This window comes from Urocitellus parryii, chromosome 1, assembly GCF_045843805.1.
Source record: "Urocitellus parryii isolate mUroPar1 chromosome 1, mUroPar1.hap1, whole genome shotgun sequence".
Taxonomy (NCBI): Eukaryota; Metazoa; Chordata; class Mammalia; order Rodentia; family Sciuridae; genus Urocitellus; species Urocitellus parryii.
In genome coordinates, this window is record NC_135531.1 from 275,056,032 (window position 1) to 275,078,809 (window position 22,778).

General features: G+C 39.1%; 1 protein-coding gene and 1 non-coding gene across 20 annotated transcripts in view; one reads left to right on the plus strand and one right to left on the minus strand.

The window, feature by feature from the left end:
* Positions 1-1,876: 1,876 nt before the first annotated feature.
* On the plus strand, positions 1,877-2,007 carry LOC113188124 (small nucleolar RNA SNORA51). Its single transcript, XR_003301503.1, has one exon. It is a non-coding gene; the product is annotated as a small nucleolar RNA SNORA51 (small nucleolar RNA).
* Positions 2,008-8,398: 6,391 nt separating this feature from the next.
* The window catches only part of Trip12 (thyroid hormone receptor interactor 12), a 148,437-nt gene continuing 134,057 nt past the window's right edge, over positions 8,399-22,778 (minus strand). For all 19 annotated transcript variants that reach the window (XM_026396213.2, XM_026396212.2, XM_026396232.2 and 16 more), the window contains 8 exons: positions 18,252-18,366; positions 17,814-17,968; positions 16,666-16,830; positions 13,340-13,504; positions 11,786-11,899; positions 9,980-10,074; positions 9,583-9,686; positions 8,399-9,046 (listed from right to left, as the gene is read on the minus strand). In XM_026396213.2, the coding sequence (XP_026251998.1) occupies positions 8,850-9,046; positions 9,583-9,686; positions 9,980-10,074; positions 11,786-11,899; positions 13,340-13,504; positions 16,666-16,830; positions 17,814-17,968; positions 18,252-18,366 (1,110 nt within the window). In that variant the 3' untranslated portion in view covers positions 8,399-8,849. The remainder of the gene's footprint in view (positions 9,047-9,582; positions 9,687-9,979; positions 10,075-11,785; positions 11,900-13,339; positions 13,505-16,665; positions 16,831-17,813; positions 17,969-18,251; positions 18,367-22,778) is intronic.

Here is a 22,778-nt window from a genome sequence, read left to right on the forward strand (position 1 = left end):
GATAGTGCTGAGGGGCTGGGAAGAGTGGAGACCAGGCAGCAGGATGGAGATATTAAGCCTCATTAGGTCCTATCCCTTTGAGTATTGGGGGAGCTCTGATGGCCTCTTTGTGGGATGAGTCTGAATCAGTGTCATCCCTCTCCCTTTCCCCATATGACCCTGGACCCTCCATGACTGAGGACACTCCCGAGAACCAAAGACAGGCAAGGAAGTCCACTCTTGGCCTCACGCCTCCCTGAGGACTGCACATGGCAGTGACACAGTGAAGGTCAGGGGAATCCTGGCCACCTCTCGGGCTGCACCAGGGGTGCCAGCATGTTTGCTCGTGAGGGAGTTGACATGCCTGCTGGGCATTGCTGGGCTCAAAGGGGCCTTTGAGGTGATGCCTACACTCACCTCACCCTCTGACACAGAGGTTCAGAGAGACCAGGCAATCTGCTCAAGGTCACAGACTGAGGAGGCTCCCATCACTGCTGGGGTCCCAATGCCCTCTGCTGAAACTTCTGCCTGCTTCTGCCTTCAGCTACCTCTTGTCACTGCTTGTCACTTGCTGAAAATATGTGTGAACAACACCCAGAGATTTTTGCATAAAAGGGAATCCGGAGAGTCACACAGGGGCGGCCTTTGGGAGGAGGGACCCTCCTGTTCATCTGCTATGCAGGTGGTTTCTTTTTCCATTAAGAATTCCAGTGAATTCTGCAATTATCTTTGAGGAGAAAGGTGAGGGTACATGGGTAGAGAGTTCAGCTGGTATGTCATTCAACACTTAATCTTCAACAACCCTGGGCGAGGGGGGTGAGAACCTCTTCATAGCGGACAGAAGAGGGACTTAGAACGCTTGACTCCCTCAGCCCCAATTTGAAAGTTACTCAAACTTTTGCTTGTTTAGTGTTGCCATGTTGCTTAAACTCAAATGTTGCTCTCATTTCTTTTTGTCATTTAACCTTCAGGCCCACACAGACCCGCTGGCAGACATGGGAGCCTATAAACGGTAGACTTTCTTGGAAGAAAACCTTCTTGGAAGAGAAACAAGGAACCATTGGCAAATAGCATCAGCAGCTTCTGCTTCTCATCTCTAAAACTTTACTATGCTTTTTCAAGTTCCATAGTGGCTCCCTAAGGATATGTCAAGAACCTCAGAATATTTATATGGCAATGGAGCAGGCTTTACCTTTAGGTGAGAGCTAAGGAACTTAGGAAGAGAAGCTTATCCTGATTATCTGGGTGGACCTTAAGTCCAATCATACCTGTCCCTGAAAGAGACTCGCAGAAGGGAAGGGTGACCAGGAAGCAGACCCTGCAAGGATGAGGTCTCTAGCAGACAACTGCGGAAGCCACCACAGAGGGGAAAAGCAAGACATGGATTCTCTTAGAGACTTCAGAGGGAGTGTGACCTGGCTAAGGCCTGGATTTTGGCCCACGATACTGATTTGTAGTAATTTGCATTCAGTGCATCATACTGTTCTCTACTCATAATCAATGAGCAGCCCCAGAAGCTAATACATAAATTAAGTTAAAAATCGTATTAGTCTTTGAAATGCTCCCCTGTTCTCATTTCCTGAAGAAATGTGGTTGGTGGGTCTCTCTCCACTTGACTGCTGTGGGGAGGTATGGACAGAAGCAATTCTCTTGACCCATCTCTTCAAACTTTTTGTGTATATAATCTACAGATTTAATGCAACCTTCATCAACATGCCAATGACACTCTTCACAGACCTAGGAAAAACAGTCCTAAAACTCATATGTAAGAATGAGACCCCAGAATACCCAAAGCAACCCAGAGCAAGAAGATGAGGCTGGAGGCATTGCAATACCTGATCTCAAACTATCTGCAGAGCTATGGTAACAAAAACGGCAGGGGATTGGCTTAAAAACAGGCCTCCTGATGCTTACCATAGGCTCTGTTCTTCACTGACTAAATAGAAAGAAGAGGCAGAGGAAGCCGACCCCATGCATTCCTCAGCCCAGGCCCTGTGCCTGGTCTGCATTGGGAATGGGGAAACATGGAAAAAAGAAAGAAAAAAAGACATGAAAGTCAACAGAAAAGAAAAAAGGGATTCATACCCAGAATGTATAAAGAACTCAGAAAAACCTCCAAACCCCCAAATAACCCAGTCAATAAGTGAGTAAATGACCTAAACAGTCATTTCTCAAAAGAAGAAATACAAGTGGCCAACAAATATACAAAAAAAATGTTCAACATCTTTAACTGTAAGGGAAATGCAAATCGAAACTACACTGTGATTTCATCTCATTCCTGTTAAAATGGCAATCATCAAAAATACAAATAACAATAAAAGGTGGCAAGGATGCAGGGAAAAGGTACACTTTATATTGCTAATGGGACTGCAAATTAGTACGACAACTCTGGAAAGCAGTATGAAGATTCCTCAAAGGGCTAGGAATGGAACCACCATATAACCCAGCTGTCCCACTCCTTGGTATTTATCCCAAAGACTAAAATCAGCATACTATAGGGATACAGTTACATCGACATTTATAGCAGTGCAATTCACAATAGCCAAATTAGGGAGGGAAACATCCCCCATGCCTGTCAATAGATGAATGGATAAAGAAAATGTGGTACACACATACAGTGTAAGCTATATACACAATGGAGTTCTACTCAGCCATAAAGGAGAATGAAATTATGGCATTTGTTGGTAAATGGATGGAATCGTGCTAAGTGAAATAAGCCAGATTCCAAGCTAGAGAGAAGAAAAGATTTTAAAAAAGGGAGGGGGGGATCTTAAGAAAACAGAAGGGAGAACAGGTAGAGAGGAGGAAAGAGACCAAAGAGGAAAGTGGAGAGGACAACAAGGGGAGATAGTGGGAAATGCAATTGAGTAAATTATGCTATAAGCATGTATGAATGTCATAATAACTCCCCCTATTATGAATAATTATAATAACCGTAATTTTAAACGGTATGTAAAGAGAAAAGAAAGTCGAAAGCTCTGACTTGAATATTTAACATCATCAGAACCACTGAACTTTTCTTCTTAGTGGATTTAGTTAAGAAAAATGGGACAGCTGTGGAAGCTCTCCCTTAAGCTGGAGGTCAGAGGTCAGAGGACACCTTCCTATAGAAGGAAGTGGTAGGGAAGAACTGTGGCTTTCTCTGACTAAAGGTAACTTTTGCATTCCTCTTGCACCTGCTTATCAGTTACTAACTACAATAATTGGCTGCATGTGACAGTAGAAAGCTCCCAAAGCTGCCACATGTGATCACTCTTTCTCAACCAGGGGAATATAGCGCTTCCATCTGGGATACCTGGAGGTACTAGAGGACATTTAAGGTTTTCATGATGACTGGAAGCATAGATGTCAGATGCTTTGCTCAACCCTCCACCTGGAATTGTGACAACCAAAGTGCCTGTGCCTTGAGAAATACGGAAGACATTTCAAAGCATCAACATCTGAGACTCCAAGGACATTAAAGCATGACCCCCGTGATCACTGAAGTGGTTTGACAAATGCTGACAATAAGGCCCAGCAAATTAGGAGTCACATTCCTGGCTGGAAAGTGAGCCAGGGCTCTGTCAGGCCTCCAGGCTCTACCAAGGTATTTTCAGAAAGCCCTTTACACAGCTGTGCGAGGTATCACACCTCCAGGGACTCCTAGATTCCAAGAGTTGTATAATCTGTTTTCTGGATTCTGTTTGCTTTGTTTTGCTTTTGGGTATTGGGGATCAACCTGGGGCTCATGCATGCCAGGCAACGGGAATAGAAGAGGACTGACTGGATGAGTAAGTTTTAACAAAGGCCCAAATTCCCTTATTAAGAAAGGAATAGCAGGAGCTGAGAGCATAGAAGAGCAAGTGCCTAGCATGCTCCAGGCCCTGGAGCAACTGCCATGATGTAAAACTTCATCCATATAGTCCTAGCACTGCAAAGGGGGGAAAAAAAGGAAATAGCAGACTGAGCCCATTGGGATTTCCTTGTATAACTACCAACTTTACAAACATTTCAGGAAGTAGCAGCTGCTCATTAACAGTAACTTGTCCTTTTTCAAGCTGGACTTGAGTCTTCTGTCCTGACATTCCTCAGTATAATTTTAATAATGTAAATTCCAAACATGATGTCTCCAATGAATATTTTGACATCTTTTTTAGCCTCAGAGGATAAAATCTATTACTAAAACCTCAGCTCCCAGTGAGAGTGCACTCATCTAACACATGTGCCTGCCTCAAAGCCACAGAGGGCACTTGAGAGACTCGAGTGCCAAAGTCTCAAGCAAATTTTTGAGGACTAAATATGCATTTTGGGGTTCCCCTGCAGATTCTTACATAAGGACAGCAATACTCCTATGAAGCATCAGCTGTGACCCCAGCACATCTCAAATGGGAGGGGAATTGATGTGGCAAACTGAATAACTTGAGGTCTCACACCTGGCTGAGACAAATGCCAGGAACATGTGGCTTCAGTAAGCATATGTTATGAGAGTTGTAATGCAGTGGCCACACATTCCATTCTCCTCCAAATGTGTGGTGGACTTTCAATGCCTTGGTCTCAAAAGGGACGCTGTGTACCCAACAACTGCTATGATGTAAAACTTCATCCATATAATCCATTAACATGCCGACATCAGTTCAATTACACCAACCAAGTGCAGTTAACCAGTCCCTACAGAAGTGGTAACAGACAGCAAGTTGGTCATGAACTTGCCATCTTTTTCCATCTCATGGAAGGCATGGAGTTAGCAGCACCTTTCACTTGTGACTTAAGTCCTTTCACCAACCATGAGATTCATCAAAGGAAAAATGTGTTTTTTCCTTAGGCAGTTATATCAAGACAATGTGTGTTTGTGTGCATGTGTGTACACACAGTTTTTGTTTTCATTTCTCGATAGCAAAAAGCCTAAACCCCTCCACACCAAAAAACAAAATCAGTTATTACTCTTTAAAAAACCCATCTCTCTTTCACTTCCTAAATCAATTCTTTCTGTTCCAGCAACAGGCTGATCTAGACATTTGCCAAGGGTAGAGAACCAGTTGTGAACAGTGACTTCATGTTTTTCCAACCGAGTTGATTGCACATTTTCACATATTTTCCAATCCCAAAGGCACCATTTCACCAGTTCATAGGAGCACCTTCTGCAAGTTCAAACGTCTCTTCACAAGTAACAGGGCCATCTCTCTAAATGTCTTCTGTACTGTTCTCCACTCTCTGCCTCCAAAAAAGAGAAGATTGCTACATTACTTAGCAAAATAACCTTCCCCCAAACCAGCCATATAAACACCACTCCTCCAAAGAACCCTCTAGTTGTGCATAATTTAATAAAACTGACCATGTAGGATAATGCTGTTTATTAAAAATATAGTCAGGGAGAAGGAAGTCAGTGCATTTATGCAATTTTACATACACATTTGTAGTTTGAGGTTCCATTATTCCAACAGTTCATATAAATCACTATTTTAGATAAAAGAAAAAAAAAACCACTTTACACAGATCAGCAATTGGTAATAGGTTTGGTAATGAGTAGGCTTGTAGTAAAAATAAAACCACCTCTTCCATTATTAAAGAATGCCTCCTTTATGCGGAATAAGTCTTCAAGAGTTATGAACTTTTTCTTAAGTATCGTTAACTTCAATTTCTTGGAAAACGGCCAATTCTTTTTTCTTTCCATATAAGTACTATTTTATCTAGATTTTTTTTTTTGAGGTAATAAAGAATTTTCAGAGATTTGTCACTAGGTTCTCCTTAAGGTACTGTGTGTGCCAACTACTGCAGTGTCAAACCCGACTCATACAAAACCATTTCTCAGAGAATTATACAGAATATGACATTTCCAAACAATGTTCTCATTACAACAGAGGAAACAAAATGCCCCTCCCCCAATAAAGCCTAAAATTGGTAAAGTAAAGGGTGATAATTTCTGCTAATGGGGACTGAATGGCATCCAGAATGACCCAAAAGGGATTTGGCTTGTGACTGAGCACAGTATTTTACCACATTTTTTTCTTGGATTAGCCATGGCATTTCCCACTTCCTGAGCTCATACTAACAGGAATTGAGGGGGACAGCCTCAACCCATGATGAACTAGAGGGAAACCTCAAACTCATAATTTGTACGGGATAACACTTCTTGTGGAAAATCAAGTTGGATGCAATTCCTGGAAGCAGAAACTGGTGCTCTGTCCCCTAGCTTTTGGGCCTTCTGCAAGATGCCTTAGGGAAGTCACTCCAGAACAGGAAAAGAGTGTCCCAATCAGCATACCACTCCTTTCCATGGGGTATCCAACTCAAGAGTTAACAGGCAAACCCAGAAAAGAGGAACTTTTAGCATACTACTTTCTCGTAGAAGAAATTTCTCTGATTACAAATATGGAGAACCAGAGCCCAAGCATTTGAGGAGAAATCTGCAATCCTAATACGAGTGGTGTGGCTAAGACATCTAGAACGCATCTGAGCCTGCAGCCCATCAGACACCAGAACTTACAGTTCACTTGGGGGCGCATAGGTGATATTTAACCACCTAAGTACAACAGGTAACATGTTCTTACAAAGCAGATCAGATGAGCAACTACATGACAATATTGATTTTGTGACAGCTCTAAACAACATCTGGTTGACTTCATTTCAGCAAGAATTAAAGGAAAAATCACTACCCAAGTGTCTATGTGTTTAAAGCATACTAGAATTGGTGCTTATTGAGGACTGTTGAGCAAATTAACTCCTATTTGCTGGAGAAACAGCAAATGAAGTATATGTTTTTTCCTTTTGAGGCATTAAGACCTCTGCCAAGAAACAGCGCTTTAAATTGGGAAGAGTTTTCCTGACCCAAATAAATCAAACGTCCCACGCGCGGAAGAAGAAATAAGACTGAAAACTTAAACAGGTAACTACTGACACTCAAACATTCCGACTCCAGAGTCGAAGTCAAAAGCACTTATGTCCTCCTTAGATGCTGGAATCAATGAGGTCAAATCTACCAGGACTACACCATGGGTAAAATGCAAAATCTAGATGTTTTAATATGAAACATTACTTTGTCTATATACACGTCTTTTAAAAATGAGAAAAATCTGTATTGTTTGTGAAAAGATATCGGAACTGATAACAAAGGCAGTCATTAATTTCACCCAACTAAGCTGCTCCGCTCCTATGCTATCAGTGGTGAAACTGCAGAAAGCCAACTCCAATTTCAGGACAAAGCTATGCATTCATCAGCCTCTTCAAGGACAGGAGCCTCCCCAGCCCCCAATTCTTCTGTCCCCTTCTCCCCATTTAGTGGGATTACTGTCCAAGTTAACTCTCAGGAGAGGATTTTTCATACAAGGCTATGTACGTGTAAAAGAATGAAATATCCTAAATAAGACATTAAGTTTCTTCTTGGGTGGTGGGATTGGGAAAGCAGCTTCTGTGTAAATCAAGACTTTGGAAGAGTTGGTAAACTTGATTTCTCAAAGTTCAGTTAAAAAAATGGCTTCTCTATCATTTTCAAAGAGATGAAGTATGGAAAATTCTAATTTATGTAACAGACTTAATTTTTAACCTTAGAAGGAAGGAATCTTCTATTTTCTTTCCACACTTTATGATCTTTAAGTTACTATTATAAATTGTTTACTAGTAAAATCAACCATGACCCAAACCATGGAGACGTGATTTACTTGCATTGGTATACATACATCTGTACAGTTGAACACTATGCATACAGCACAGAACTATAAACAAAAAGGTGAAGCAAACTTTATTTATTTTCAGGTAAAAACATTAACCTGATGGATTATTGCAGATTTGAGAAGTCAGCACATAAAACAAATGGACAGTATCGCTTACAGGTGTGTTTATCTGTGTGGAGGCAAAGGCTGAACTGTTTGTCCCAAGTTAGCACTGGGAGAAGGGGAAGAAGAGTAAAAGAAAGAAAGACGACTGAGAAAAGAAATTAAAATAATAACAAGGGATAAAATATTTTTACTCTAAGAGGGAATGAAAACTGCTTGTTTAAAACTTTAATTTAAAATGCTCTGGTCATAGAATAAATACTGGCCAGCCCAAGCTGTAGAATTTTTGGCCAACACAAAAGAAATGAATGAACCTTCCTCTTCTCCATCCCAGAGGCTGTTGCTGCTAGAATTGCCATGTAAACAGTCCTAGTGTGTTGACTGGTAAAAAGCCAGAAATACCCTACAACTCTATTAAAACTAAGCTATAAGAAAAGTCTACCTAGTTACAAAGGCTGAATTATAGACTATTATTTCAACATAATGAATCTTAAATTATATTTTAATTTGAGAGAACATGGGACAACAAAAGCTCACAGCTCAGGAAATGTAACTGTGAGTGTTGTATTAAAAACAACAACAACAAAACCCTGTGTGAAATGCACAGAGAATAATGTGTTGGAGAGGAAATTATAGGGAATTAAGAAGCACAGAGAGCTGGTCTACTCAACTATAGTTGAATACATGTGAACTTTAATTTCTGCACTTAATGTAAAAGATTTGTCTCTGGAAGAAACAAAACTGCAGACTTAGCTAGATGGATACACACAGCCCAGAATTAAACTGCACAGCGACATTTATTGTTCCAGCCTGGAAAAACATCCCTTTTTTAAATTTCACACAGCAAAGCAAGTTAAAAACTTCACTCATCAAATAAATGATAATTTAAACAAGAACTTGCTAAAGAAACCTCATCACAACAACGCTTTAGGGCCTGATCACTTTTAAGTCCATGGGGCCATTAATGAATATCAACCAAGCGTCTCTTTATAATCTGCAAGCCGTTTTTCCTACAACAAGAAGGCGTAACATGTTTCCTTGACTCAGGTGATACAGTTAGAAAAGAAATCATGATTTTTTTTTCTTTTGCTGTAACAGGCAGACACTGACTTCTTGTTGTGATCAGGAGAGATGGAATGACTGCTGCCCTTCTCTTGCTGCTATCAACAGTTTGTCACGCATTATCTCAATGCTTGAATAGTCCGGCAACTTAAGATAGTTCACACAAGTCATTACAGAGGGTAAGAAGTCATCTGGGTTTTCTGTTGATTCAAATGTTTTCCGGACAATTGTCAAAGGTGGGTTCAGACTCCGGAATCCTGAGTAAGAGAAAAAGCAGACAGACCAAGGAATTTGGTGAGTTGTTTTTTTCCCCCTCCAATGCTGTTACTCTCAGAAAACATTATACTGCTGTGCTCTATGGTATTACTACACGCATAAGGCATTCTTTCTTGCCTGCCAACTACTTTCAATACGTATTCAGAACCTGCTTTATTTATGTATCACTTTAAAATCGTTGCCTAACAGTTTCATTTTCTGATTTTTTAAAAACAGAGTACTAATACAACTTAATTATTTTAACAATCCACTACTCTCATCTAAGTCAACTAAAATTTATGATGTACAACTACCATAGAATTTTACTGAAATAGAATCACATGTAATGCTACTTCAAGACAATCTCTATGAATATTTCTGCTAGTGGTGTCTTAATGTACTTCTAGAAACAAACTGAAAACTTACAACATTATGATATTGGAAGAGTTAAGAATCGTCTATGCTGGTACTGAAGTTCACACACATGTACAACCACAGGTAGAGTAATAGCTAAGTATCAACATCATATCATACTCACCTCCAACAGGCAATCGTGGGCTTCCAGTCACAAACTGGAGAAACAACCTCTGCTGCTCATTATCAAAACTACTGAGAATCTCAAATAAGAACTTCACAGCCCGACTACAAAAAGAAATATACCAAAATTATTTCTTTATGATAAAATACAGTTTTAAAATTTACCCAATCTGCAACCCCAGATAATTCCAATATGGTTGCAATGTGTATTCTCATTACAATTCACTATGAAATCAAATTTGTTAGTTTGGCTGTTTTAGCTGAAATCTACAAGGAATGACTGTAGCTGTAAACTTTTGTATACACACACACACACACACACACACACACACACACACACACACACACCTTCCAAATTTGTGGCTATCAGATGAAAAGCTAGCAGACTCAGTGCTCACCTGTCATGTGTATAACCGTGGTCAGGCCTGCAGCACTCCATCAAGGTCTTTGCATCCCAAGTGTCTGCTTTACTGCCACATAGGAGCTGATCCAGCTTTGAGTTTAAGTAAGGATAGAGAATGATTAAAGAAGAAATCTGTACACCTGAGTGAAAATAAAAGTCTATACATCAAGTAGGAGTATCATGTTCAGTACTGAAACCTTCTGCTTTAGGATCTCTTCATAGGCTATGCTCTTCTATCACATTCAGATATTTCCTTTCCTCTTCGGTTGCACATTAATAGGTATCCTGTGCATCTGCAGGGACTAGATTCTAGAGAAGGGTTTGATACCCTGAATTCTACTTTTCCTATCCTGTATCATTACTTTAGAGGCTGCAAATTGATAATCTGCTTCCAACCAGGGGGATTTTTTTTTTCCCAGTAAATTCTGATTTTCAGAAATACAGTAACAGAACAGAGTAACAGAAGTCAAGAGATCCAAAACTGAGCTAGAGAAAAGTAGACAAGAAAGCTAAAGTGGGACACAGCAAACAGGCAGGGTTTTATATTTTATAAAGAGGCACATCTTTGCCACATGGATGTTTATTTGGGGACCAAAAATAAAAATTAGAAGTATTTTTATGTCCTTATGAAATGGAACATTAATTTCAAACTAAGACACTTTTCCTCTGGTTAACTGCCCATTTGTGGAAGACTGCAAGTTTGAGAAAATTCAGTTCAAGGAAAATGAAGTTTAATACCTATTTTATGTTACTCACTGTCAAGTATATTATGTATCTGTTCAATTTTCATTATCCTATAAATTGTAGTTTATTCCAATTCTATATAAGATAGGGATTATCCTAATTTTAGAGATGAAACAGTCATATCAGATACAATAACTTGGATTAAGGTTATGCAGCTAAATGATGCATAAGAACCAGGCCCCAGTTCCAGAAACCATACTTGCTGCTTTCAATTCCAGGTGACACACAGTCCCTTTAAGTGCCAAGAACATGCCTTACTTAAATAAGCAGCAAATCAAAGAGGACATAAAAATAATTGAGACTAAAATACTAAGTCACTCCAAGATTTCCAGAGTCAGTCAGTAAATAAATGTGCACTCTAAAACTCTTAAATAAACAAGCAAACAACAAGGTTTCTAAACTGTTAAACCTAATACAATTAGGCCTTTCTATGACATCTCACTACCAATTAAGTAGTTTTTGAGAGTCTTATTGTACTTCAAGGATTAACTGGAGTGGGGGCAGGGGAGGGAGGAAGGGAGAAGGTGGGGGAGATAGAGACAGACAGACAGACAGTGTGTGTGTGGCTAGAGGTCTAAGTGTTTTGGGGATTGAACCCAGAGCCTCATGCATGCTAGGCAAGCACTCTACTACTGAGCCACATCCCAGCACAAGGATTAATTTGGATAATGAAACAATGTTTCATCTAGTCCAGAAATTTTAGTTAAAAGGTAAAATCTCCCCAGTGTCACTTCATTGTGAGAATGTCCCTGTAGCCTAACCTGCAGAGTATGCCTCATACACCCCAAGTCCCATTCTCTACCAAGAGCATCAAGGATGACTACTGACAGAGACATTATGCCTACCCTATTGCATCAGGACCCACTCCCCTCTCCTAGAGGGGACACCTATTTGATATTTTTGTCTTTCCCCAAATTCTAGACCCTGCTCCCAAACCCCATTTTTCCCCCTTTTTTGAACAACAGGGTCTTTAATTAGATAGCATATAAACATTCTACTAAGATAATTATAGGTACAAAACAAGAAATGGACACTTCTTTAGACATAAGCTACTCACTTCCTCTGGATAGAAGTACTGAAGATGACTGAGTGGGAAAACTGATTCAAATCCATCTCTGAACGAATCAAATTGTCTAGAAACGCCTTCATTTAGTGCCCAGAATATTACCAGCTGCAAACAGAAAAGTATTTTAAAAACAAAATTTTATATCTTTCTACTATTTAATATGTGGCAATATAAAGTAAACTGCCTTTATGGATCATTTTTAAAAACAAACAACAACAACAAAACCATGCTGTTCAGTCTTGAAACTACATCTCAGAAAACTGCATGAGGAAAAGGTCAGGTCAACTTCAGGCTTTGAAAATGGGGTATGTGTTGGTAGGGGTGGGGGTGGGACAATGCATTTACATGTAATGTGTTTTAAAAATTCATTTATGTAAAACCCTACAGTATACTTACATAACCTTACCAGATAAGAAGTTAGTAAGAATTTTCTATCAAGAATTAAAGACAACACTTCAAGATTCAAAATTAGCAACTATTAAGGATTTTCAAAGTGGAATGCTTAGTTTTAAATGTAGTTAAGTTATGGAGACCCAACCTTTTTGCAGTGTATGCTTCCTCTCAGAAATAGGCAGAACCTGGGCATGCAGGTACATAAAAATTAAGGGTAAGAAAAAGCAAATCTAGCTATCAACAGCCCTGGCTAACCCACTGGCTACAGAAAGAGAACATATTCAGATAGAAATGAAAACATTAGTGTTTTGCTGATAGAAAAATACAAGCATTATTACACATTATTTATTTGCTAGTAATTTCTTTCACAGTTAGTACAAGAAATAGTCCTACTACCTGTTAAAATTAGTTAGAGATTATAAAATTGATGGGTAACGGGAGCTTGGATATTATTTAATCTATGTTTTCTCTTTCTTTGAACTTGATGAATAAGCTAGATGTCCACAGCCAAGATGGTATATAAAAGTGAGGCCTAGGTGTATATATTCTGGCTTGAAACAAGTGCTATTTCCACCCAGTGTCAGGATAAAATCAAAACAAATTCTTTTAACACCGGTAATATAAACTTAACTTTGATATAAAATTACTTTTCCTCAATTTAGCAAATAATAGACAAGGCCCACAAGTTAATAATCTGATAGTCTTACCAAACAGAGAAGTGTGTGTGTATGTGTGCACACGAACATACACATGTATGTTTTGGAGGCATTTTTTGTCAATCTAGTTGCTTTGAAGGAAAGGCAGAAACACAGTAATGAGAACATAAGTGACAGCTCCTTATTATGGATTTTTTTTCTTCAAGGGAATGTGGTATAACTGCATTATATCCAAGCTTGAGGTTAGGTAATTTAGGTTATAAGACATAAAGAGATGTCTGGTATGTTCTCTAAACAGCAAACAGAAGCTAAGACCTGAAAAAGTGGCCTTCATGAATGGTCTGGGAACAGGGAAGGTTTCGCTTAAGCGACAGTCCATGTAGGCAGAAGCCAAATGAACTGGCTTCACTGAATGAGGTCCCTTCATGGGAGTACAAGAGGCAAAGTCCTAATCCCCACAGCTGACCTGTTCCCCAAAAGACACATGATTACGCACTCTTAGATACTCCTCTAAATTGTAGATAGTGACTGGTATATCCTTCCCTCCTTTCTTCAGTTCGATGTTGGGAAACCCTGGTAGTGTGAAATCCAATCCTAGATCTTCAACTGAGCAGCCATTCATAGTAAGGGTTTCTAATGCATATTGTAGACTCTCTTTGGTCTTCAGGGTAGGAAGAAAAAAAAAAAAGGTGTCAAACACAAGAGTTCACTGTTAAAATATAATCCAATACAGATGATGAGTTTTTTCCTCCATCTCTTAAAACTATTTACTCATTTATTTTTGGACATACTCTACACATGACCAAGTCACTGTAATCTGAGATCATAAAAAAGTTTGTTAAGCACCACAGAATCCAACCTTTTTTGGATTAGGAAACAAGATTGCTGGAGGATCCTCTACATAGAGATACTGTTGCTTGCTTTAAGCATATACAAATCAAATTTCACAGAGTCTGTTACAGTTGAGTAATGGTTGATCTGAAGAGTGAACCAGAAAAACCCAGATAAACTTTTTGTAAATTCTAAGCTAATCTTGATAAACCAAATAGATAGCACATAATGAATAATACAGTTGGGAAATTGTAAATATAGAGAATGTACTATTTAATAATGGTAATTAACTTTGCGCGCGCACACACACACACACACACAGACACACACACACAGCAAAGCTCAACTCTAAAGAACACCTTGAAGATGCTTCCTTCAACTACTTTTGGCCTCCAAGCATAACCAATTGTATTCATACAGTAATGCTGTGATGAAGAAAGAAGCTTCCAAGAAAATCCTAAGAAAAGTTGAATCATACTCTGAAAATAAAAACAGACTATTACTCACTTTTTTAAAAGGTCTCTACATAAAATACTGTTAATCAGATCAAGAATCAAAGACCAATGTGCAAGAAAGCACATTCTGTCTGAAAATAAAAGACATTCTATAGAGAAGTAAAAGGCAAATGGCTTTCCAGAGTAGAAGTGCCTCTGTGCATAAGCGATTATGGTGCAGAAAATCACTTATTCAAACTGCAAAAGGCTAGGAAGTTCTGACTACTATATTACTTTTTTAAAGAGGAAACTTGGGGTGGGAATATAGCTTAGTGGTAGAATACTTCCTTGGCATGCACAAGGCCACAGGTTCAAATCCCAGTCCCCAGTAGAGGAAGTGGAGGAAGAGAAAGGAAGGAAGGAAATGAAAATTGTTTAGGAAAGCCATTAGGATGCCAGATAATTGAGAAGGAATTGAAAAGGGAAGTAGCACGTTACTTAAGATTAAGAGGAAATGTAGTTGTTGAGGGTTATGTGCACTTTTACTTTCCCACCAAAACAAGACCCATGTTAAGCTTTTATCCATTACTTGAGGACTCCCAAACAGAGGCTTTTTCATTCACATTTTTTTTCAACAATTTTTTTTAAAAAATTAAAGGAGGTATTAGTTTATAGTCACCCACTAGAAAGTCAAGACTGTCCCCACACCTCCAGTCACTATTATTCCAATCTAAGTCTCTTCCCTCATATCTATTTATTATGTAGGCATGCAATAAAAACAAAGTGCATAGGATAGGAATCCACAATATACAAATACATCCAGGATGTTTACAAGAAATTTACTGTTATCTAGACCTCATATATTAAATTGAAAGCTAAGTTTTAGCACCTTTTCCATGTTAACTTTTGAGAATTTAACTACCAGGGAGAATCTGAGCCAAAACAATTTGCCTCATCTACATACTTTGGGCAGGGATGGGGGTACCAGAGATTGACTCAAGGGCACTCGACCACTGAACCACATTCTCAGCCCTCTTTTGTATTTAGAGACAGGGTATCACTGAGTTGCTTAGCGCCTCACTTTTGGTGAGGCTGGCTTTGAACTCATGATTCTCCTACTTCAACCTCCCAAGCTGCTGGGATTACAGGCATGCACCACCATGCCCAGCCTCATCTGTATACTTTATAAAATAACAGGATAGGATATTTCAGAATGTGGCCATTTCTCACGCTCTGGCTGAAAGTTGGTTAATACAATAAGTCAATTTCTGGAGTTCAGAATTTGTACTATGCAATTTTATACTTTTCAACTGGGCTTAAGTTCTAGCTTTAACCTATCTGCCTTCCATTTTCTACCTGTAAAGTGAGACACCAACAATACCTAATTCTCACAGGGTTGTTGTGAGGATTAAAGAAATTCATACATGTAAGGCACCTGGAATGTGCCACAGTTTTACCTCTTCCCTCCTCCTCCTTTTTTAGAGAGGAAGGCAGGGGCATTATTTACCTATGACCCTATCCTAAACAACACTGCAGTTCTTTAAAACTTGCTAAATTGGTCAATGTAAACCTAAACTGTTCAAAAATTCTAACACATCAGATCTTGTATGGGGAATAAAAAAATGGGCTTGCATTCTTTAAATGCTAGTTTCTCTTAATAACCATTTTTCCAAGAAAACATCACTTAATAATCACTTGGGCTAGGGTTCAATCCTCAGCCCCACATAAAGGTAAATAAATAAAATAAAGGTATTGTGTCTAACTACAACTAAAAAATATTTTTAAAAAATAATTACCAATTTGGGAAACAAAAATGAAGCTCCTTACCAATCATCTCCCTGATAAAAAAAAAAAAAAAAAAAGCACTCTAAAACCCCAACCCTCTTCTGTATGCTCCTTTCTAACTCATGAAGACAACTGACACTCCCCCTTGATTCAGAAACACAATTGTTACTCTCCACTTTCTACACTTTTTATGAAGAGAACTGATTTAACAAAACACTGGTCTATGTTACCTGCCCAGATAGAAGCTATCTGGGACTGTGACACTTTTAAAACAAGACAACCTTATTTCCTTCTAATACCAGATACAGTACTGCTATTAATCTCAGATTGCACCAAATGACTTTTTAAATTTGTTAATATGTACATAAAAATATAGTAATGATATGAAACTTCAGATTATCCATGAGATATAACAGAGAAGCCTCAACCTGTGCTCCCAAGAAATAGTGGACATTTACCAGGACCTTCAAAGAGACCTTTCCGAAATCTCTAGATTTCAGTCTATATAGTCAATAAACAAGGTTTTTATTTATCATTTGTTTGGAAGGATATTTTATTTGGAAATCAAGTTGTAGCTAATTACTTGCTGTTGTTATAGAATATTTGGCCTACTATAAAATAGTACATTTCACTTAGTATAAAAATATTATTAAACAATCTCTATTAAAAGTTCAACATAAAACAACAACTGGTTCAATTACAAACCACTTATCAAAGACTGATCTTCCTAAAATAAAGAATTGATCCTCTTAACCACCTCTACTAAGCATACCTGGGATTTATCCTGTTCCAGTCTTTTCTTCTGTCTGACAATGTCTTCTAGGTGATATACTGATCTGGCTACAACAGGGTCTATGTCAAACAAATCGTGTGATGTTAATGAAGTTTCTTGCCGTAGCATCCACTTATAAAAGGGTAAGCCAAGGGGAAGGTCCACCTGAAACAGAACATGCAAAACACTTAATGAGCTTCTGGAATTACCTCAAATCTCTAGGAGGCACTTCTAGAGATCATTTTAAAGGTCAAATAATGCCCAAGAAAGAAAATAACGTAGGAACTGTTTTCTCCCATTACATGAAATTGAATACTTCAATTCAGTGCCCTAATCATTGCAAAGGAATTCAGAATGATTAAGACTTCAGTAAACACTAGCGCTAAAAAGGAATCTTCCAATGGTGGACATATATTCTCTATAACACGTTTTACATGATGGCCTGTGAAATACCAAAAGGTGTTTAGAGGAATTTTACTCTATTTTGAGTCAAGTAAACTCAATTCCACTGTAGTTTGTATTACCAAATATCATGAAACAAGGGGTTTAAGTGAAGAACTCATTATATTTAAACAGAAAAACAATGGAACTTCTAAAATAACTGATAAATTGTCCATACTCATAAATGTAAGCTTGTGAATTTGACATCAGATGAAAATGTCTTACATATACTGATAAAGTATCTCAGAAATTGTGAGAAGAGGAAATGAAGAAAAGTCCAGAAATATTCAAACCTCCATGAATACTGATTGAGTTATTTTCACAAGAGCATATTAATGAAAATTTAACAAGGTTCAGCTATGTGTTCATGCTTAAAATTAAAAATGCAATGTCAAAGAATTTTTAAAATATAATTAAATGTTATTAGTAATGTTGCCTGATTGTCTGAACCCTTGACTACTAAAGAAGTGGTCCACAGTGGAACTGGACATCCCCTAGATGCTGCTCTGAAACTGTCTTGGGCAGTCAGACAGTTCACTACTGTCCTACTGAATCAGAACTCACATTTTTAATAAAATCCCCACGCATCCATATGCACCTTAGAGTTTGAGAAGCAGTGCTGAAAATATAGCATTGAGTGCAGGGGACTAAGGTACTTTAACATAACACTGTACACCAAAATTGTAGAAAAATAATCCTAAACTTACCAATCTGAAATCCATGATAGCCTTAGCCATTAATTTTCCTAAGAAGCGAAACTTCATCTTAACCTTTGCGATATGAGCTGGCTTAGCTGTCCTACCAAAGGGAAGCGCAAACAGGCCCTGGAGGTTTTGAATATACTTGGTCCCTTCTTGGCTTCCTGTAAAACGAGCAATTCACCAACTTCAGATGATATTTCCAAAACCAAACCAAACCAAAAACCTAATAACACTTAAGAAATTCAGGGTTCTCAAAACTGGAGAGCAGATTACTGAATAAGTCCTCTAGAGTTGAAGGACCTTCCCTGTTTGGTTAATGAGAAAAAAATAAATGCTAAAAGAAAGCAAGGGCAGAGAACATGGTTCAATAGAAATTAAATTTATTTCATAAACTGTAATTCCATTACCTGAATAACATACTCGCTGACTCACAGATTAAATTACCTTTTGGATTGCTAAGAGTTACTTCTTCACCTCTCCAGAGACCCAAGTCAGCTCTCTGTAGTTCCTGAGATACAAGTGCATAAAACTCCAGTGTAGGCCCAAGACCAGTACCAACCTACAAAAATGAAAGTAAAATGATTTCAGGATTTTATCTTTTAGGTTTTTGTTTTGTTTTGATACTAGGAGTTGAACCCAGGGGCACTTCACCACGAAGCTACATCCCCAGCCCTTTTTATTTGGAGGCAGGATCTCACTAAGTTGCTGAGGCTGGCACTGAACGTAAAATCCTCCTGCCTTGATCTCCTGTAGTCACTGGGATTACAGGGGTATGTTACCATGCCTGGCCAACTGATTTCAAATTTTAGAAATTAAGGTTCTTTATTTCCCTCCCACCAGCCAATTTCTTGGCAACTTGGACACTAACGACAACTGTTTACCAGGATGCATTAGAGATTTTCCAAATGTCCTAATTGGACATATACTGATAAAAGTACTGATGATAATGCCACAGTTGTATGTCTTGCTTTCAGGGAACAACATTGCATTGTCTGGGTATAAATGTCTTTCCCATTTTTCTCTTTGGGGGAACAAACTCAAATATCACCTTCTCAGGAGAAGCTTCCCTGTCTGCTGCCAAACAGTATGTCCCCTTCATCTGTTATATTTCAGCACTTATTGAAATACTTTACCAAAACTTCATTACATATTTACATATTTCACATGAAAATATATTTCAGTCACTTCACATCCCCTATAGTGCAAAACTCATGGTAGCGGAAATACAAATAAGGAAGGTCTGGATCCCTAGCACCCACAGGGCCAACAGCCTCGACAAGACACTTTTAAGTGCTTTTTAAGCCCCCACAGTATATTCAAGTTCCTAAGAGTTTTATCATCATTCACAATGGAGGGGAGGCCACATCATATAAGATTTTGATCTGGTTTAGTGCCTGGGTAGTGGCATTTAAAAAATAAGCCCCAAAAGTATCCATGCAGCCTTGAACGAAGCCATTATTCCACAAGATGCATGAAATGAACATGCCTAGGGCAGTGTTCACAGCCTCATCACTTCTTCATGTTCTAGCAAGATCCTACCAACTCAGATCATAAAGAAAAGACTGCAGCTAATGACAAGTTCACATCACAATTTATAGCCTAACTGAAATCTGTCAAGAAGGCTACATTTCACTTATAGTTTATGTGTAAACAAAAGGCACTATTTAAAAAAAAAATAAACATGACTTTTATGAGACAATGGAGAGATGTGAACACTGGCTGGATATGTGATAATGTTAAGGAATTTTTATTATTTTTTAGATATGATAATGAATGGTAGTTTTATTTTTAAAAGCCTCTGTCTGCTAGAGATACAAACTGAAATATAAATTTATAGGTAGAACCACAGAATGTCTGGGCTTTGCTTTACTTTAACATAGAAGAGGGAGACATGGGTGGGAATGAGGATGGGGTGGGCTGGCCAAGGTGGAGGGATTCATTAGACTCATATATATGCTCAAAATTCTCCATAATATAAAGTCAAATCAGATCAGCTGCTTCCCTCCGTACCTTAGGCTGGCCTGTAAATACAGTACAGCCAAATGCCAGCCCACATGGCCAGGACCCCTCCTCTTCCAGGCTTCTCTCTCTGCTTCTCAAAAGCTCTCAGCTTCACCACTGTTCCTGTGACTGGAACTCTCTGGGCACCTCACCCCGTAGCTTCCCAAGTATCAGTGTGGACAACACAAAGGGCACTATTTACCTTATTACATTTACCCTTTTTTGGGGGGTGGGGGGGACACCAGGGATTGAACCCCAGGGCACCCAACCACCAAGCAACATCCTCAGCCCTTTATTTTTTTATTTTGACACAGGGTCTAGCTAAGTTGCTTAGAGCCTCACTAAGCCTGGCTCTGAACCTGCAATCCTCCTGCCTCAGTCTCCCAAGCCACTGGGATTATGGGTGTGTGCCACCATGCCTGGCTATATTTACTTTAAAAAATGAAATAAAACAGATTAAAAGATTAAATGCAGTCACCAGAGTTAACTGATTTTCAAAACGGTGATCAGGTGGATCATGAAGATGACTTAATTAACCGCCACCCCTCTGTTAGGATTCCACATTGGTAAATGGCATCACTAGTCATCCCACAAGGCAAGCTCCAATGGAAACCTTGCAGCCATTCTTGGCTCTCTTCTTCCTTGCTCCCCACAGTCCACACACTAAGCTCTGCTCTCAATAGTTTAAAATAATTGGCAACCTGACCCAACTGCCTTTTCTCTTATCTTGTCTACTGTTGGAGCCTTCTAAATGACTTCTGTAATGGCATTCCCAACCCAACACCCTCTTCTCACAGGGCAAGACAGAACATTAGCAAACAGAAGCAACAGAAGCCCACAGCACTCCTTCACATCCTGATGCTTTCCTACCTTACCTGAAGCAAAATTCTCACTGTGGTCTGACATCCTATGATTTCTCTCCTGCTTCCTCCCAACATCTCTGACCACTGACCCTCACTACTCTATCCTTGCTCATGATGTTCTAATCACCCCCATTCTCCAACAGGCCAGGAATACTGCCTCACTCTTGTGTGTCCCCCCCCCCCAACCCCGCCGTAGCCACTCTTCTCTCACAAGGCACTCAAAACTCACCTTATACTACCTTAACATCACTTGACCACCCAGCCTAACATATGTGTACATGAATGTATGTCAGCCTTCCCCAAACAAAAGAAATGCTCTATAACAATAGCAGCCTTGTATACTTCATTTTCCACTAAATCCAAGGCACTAGAGGAAAGAGGAGAGGGAAAGGAAGAAAAAGCAAAAAACCCTGCAGTAATACTTGGCATTCACCAGATGAGGTGCTTTAAAACTAGTTAATTCTTTCTCTTTTGGTATAAAATTATCCCATGTTAAGAAGTAATCACTGATTCAATTAGTCTATTTCTTTCATCCAAATACTAAACCAGGCTTAACTTAAAACATTAAATCCCATGGGTATAACTGAAGGTGCTTCATTCATGAGTCTCCAGGGGAAGAAGGCCTAGGTGATAACTGCACGGGCAACACATGGCCCACCTGGGGCTACCCAGCACCCTATAGATCACACAGACCTTTCTAGACAACAATTTCTACCCAGTCTCTCTGTGAAAAAGGTTTTGATTCATTTCTGTTTTTAAAGGAAGGAAACTCAGTAAGGCTCTAGAAACAAAAACATATAAAAGCTGACAACTTGCCTTCAAACCCAAGTCTTTTCCCCTCAAAAATACTTCCCATACAACAGGCAATGTTCTACCTGATTTACATCTTCTAGATCATTAATCATTCTAACAATATGACAAGGTGGATGCTTGTATTATACCCATGGTTGAGATGAGGACAAGGCTGAGTTTATGGAACCTGCCTAAATATACAGTAAGTAGAGACACCAGGCTTCAATGTATGCCCCCAACCTTTCACCATCCCAAGGAGACCAAGTGTTTTGTAGACTTAAGTCCTAGGATCTGGGTGGCTTTTGAAGCCCAGAGATTGATTGATTCTTCCCTGGCTTACTTATCATTCCAATTAAAGTTTCAAGTGATGTTGATGTGATATTTCAGATTAGAATTCTTCTGGAGTTAGTCATAAAATCTTCCTAAGTAATTTCACAGCTTCACAGCCCTATGCATCTTTAAAGCCAGTGCTTAAAGGATAGGGGGACCACCTCCTCCCCCAGTGAAGCCAGGTCCTGCAACAGGTAAGACCCATCAAGGAAGATCATAGAACCTTGATTTCTGCACCAGCATTTCAATCCTGGTCTTAGAACAGTCAGTGTGAGGCCATTCTGAGCTTGTTTATGTTTCATGTAAGATGCAATTTGAACAGAACCATGAAGGATGGAAAAGATATTCCTGGCGAGAGAAAAGTATGTTGGAATAAAAAAATAGAAAGCATGTTTAAACAAAGCAAGCACACCAAGTTGGTTAGAGCAAAGGTTTTGCAGCATTTAAGTAAGAAACGAGAATATGTAAACATATAAGAACTATATTCTCTGAGCAAAAGCCAAGATGGGGAGGGATGGAAAACAAAATGACACTTCCAGAGCAGAACTCACCAATTACCACCTCTCCCCATCTATGATTCAGCCCCACCTACTGCTGGAAGCCAGTGCCCCCACCACCTCCCATCACTCCACTAAGGTCTAACGAAACAGCTTATTTTCCCATAAGCCCTTCCCCATATCGCCAAGACAGGACCCCTAGAGTATGAAAGCCTTATCACTTGGCACCCACTCCACTCACTTGCCACACACCCTTTTGTGCTTTTGTCTTGTGCCTCCCCAGCTATACTGTAATCTTTTGAGTGTGAAAATTCTGTAACATCCTGGATCACTAGCATGCTATATACTTCTCAGTGAACAACAACTTAAGTTTTAATTTTGGTGATTGAATGTTCAAGTTTTAATGAGGAGGAAAAAATGATGGGAAAGTCATGATTTAAACTACCTGGATATCTACAGACAATACTGTGGGTTAACTATTAAATCTA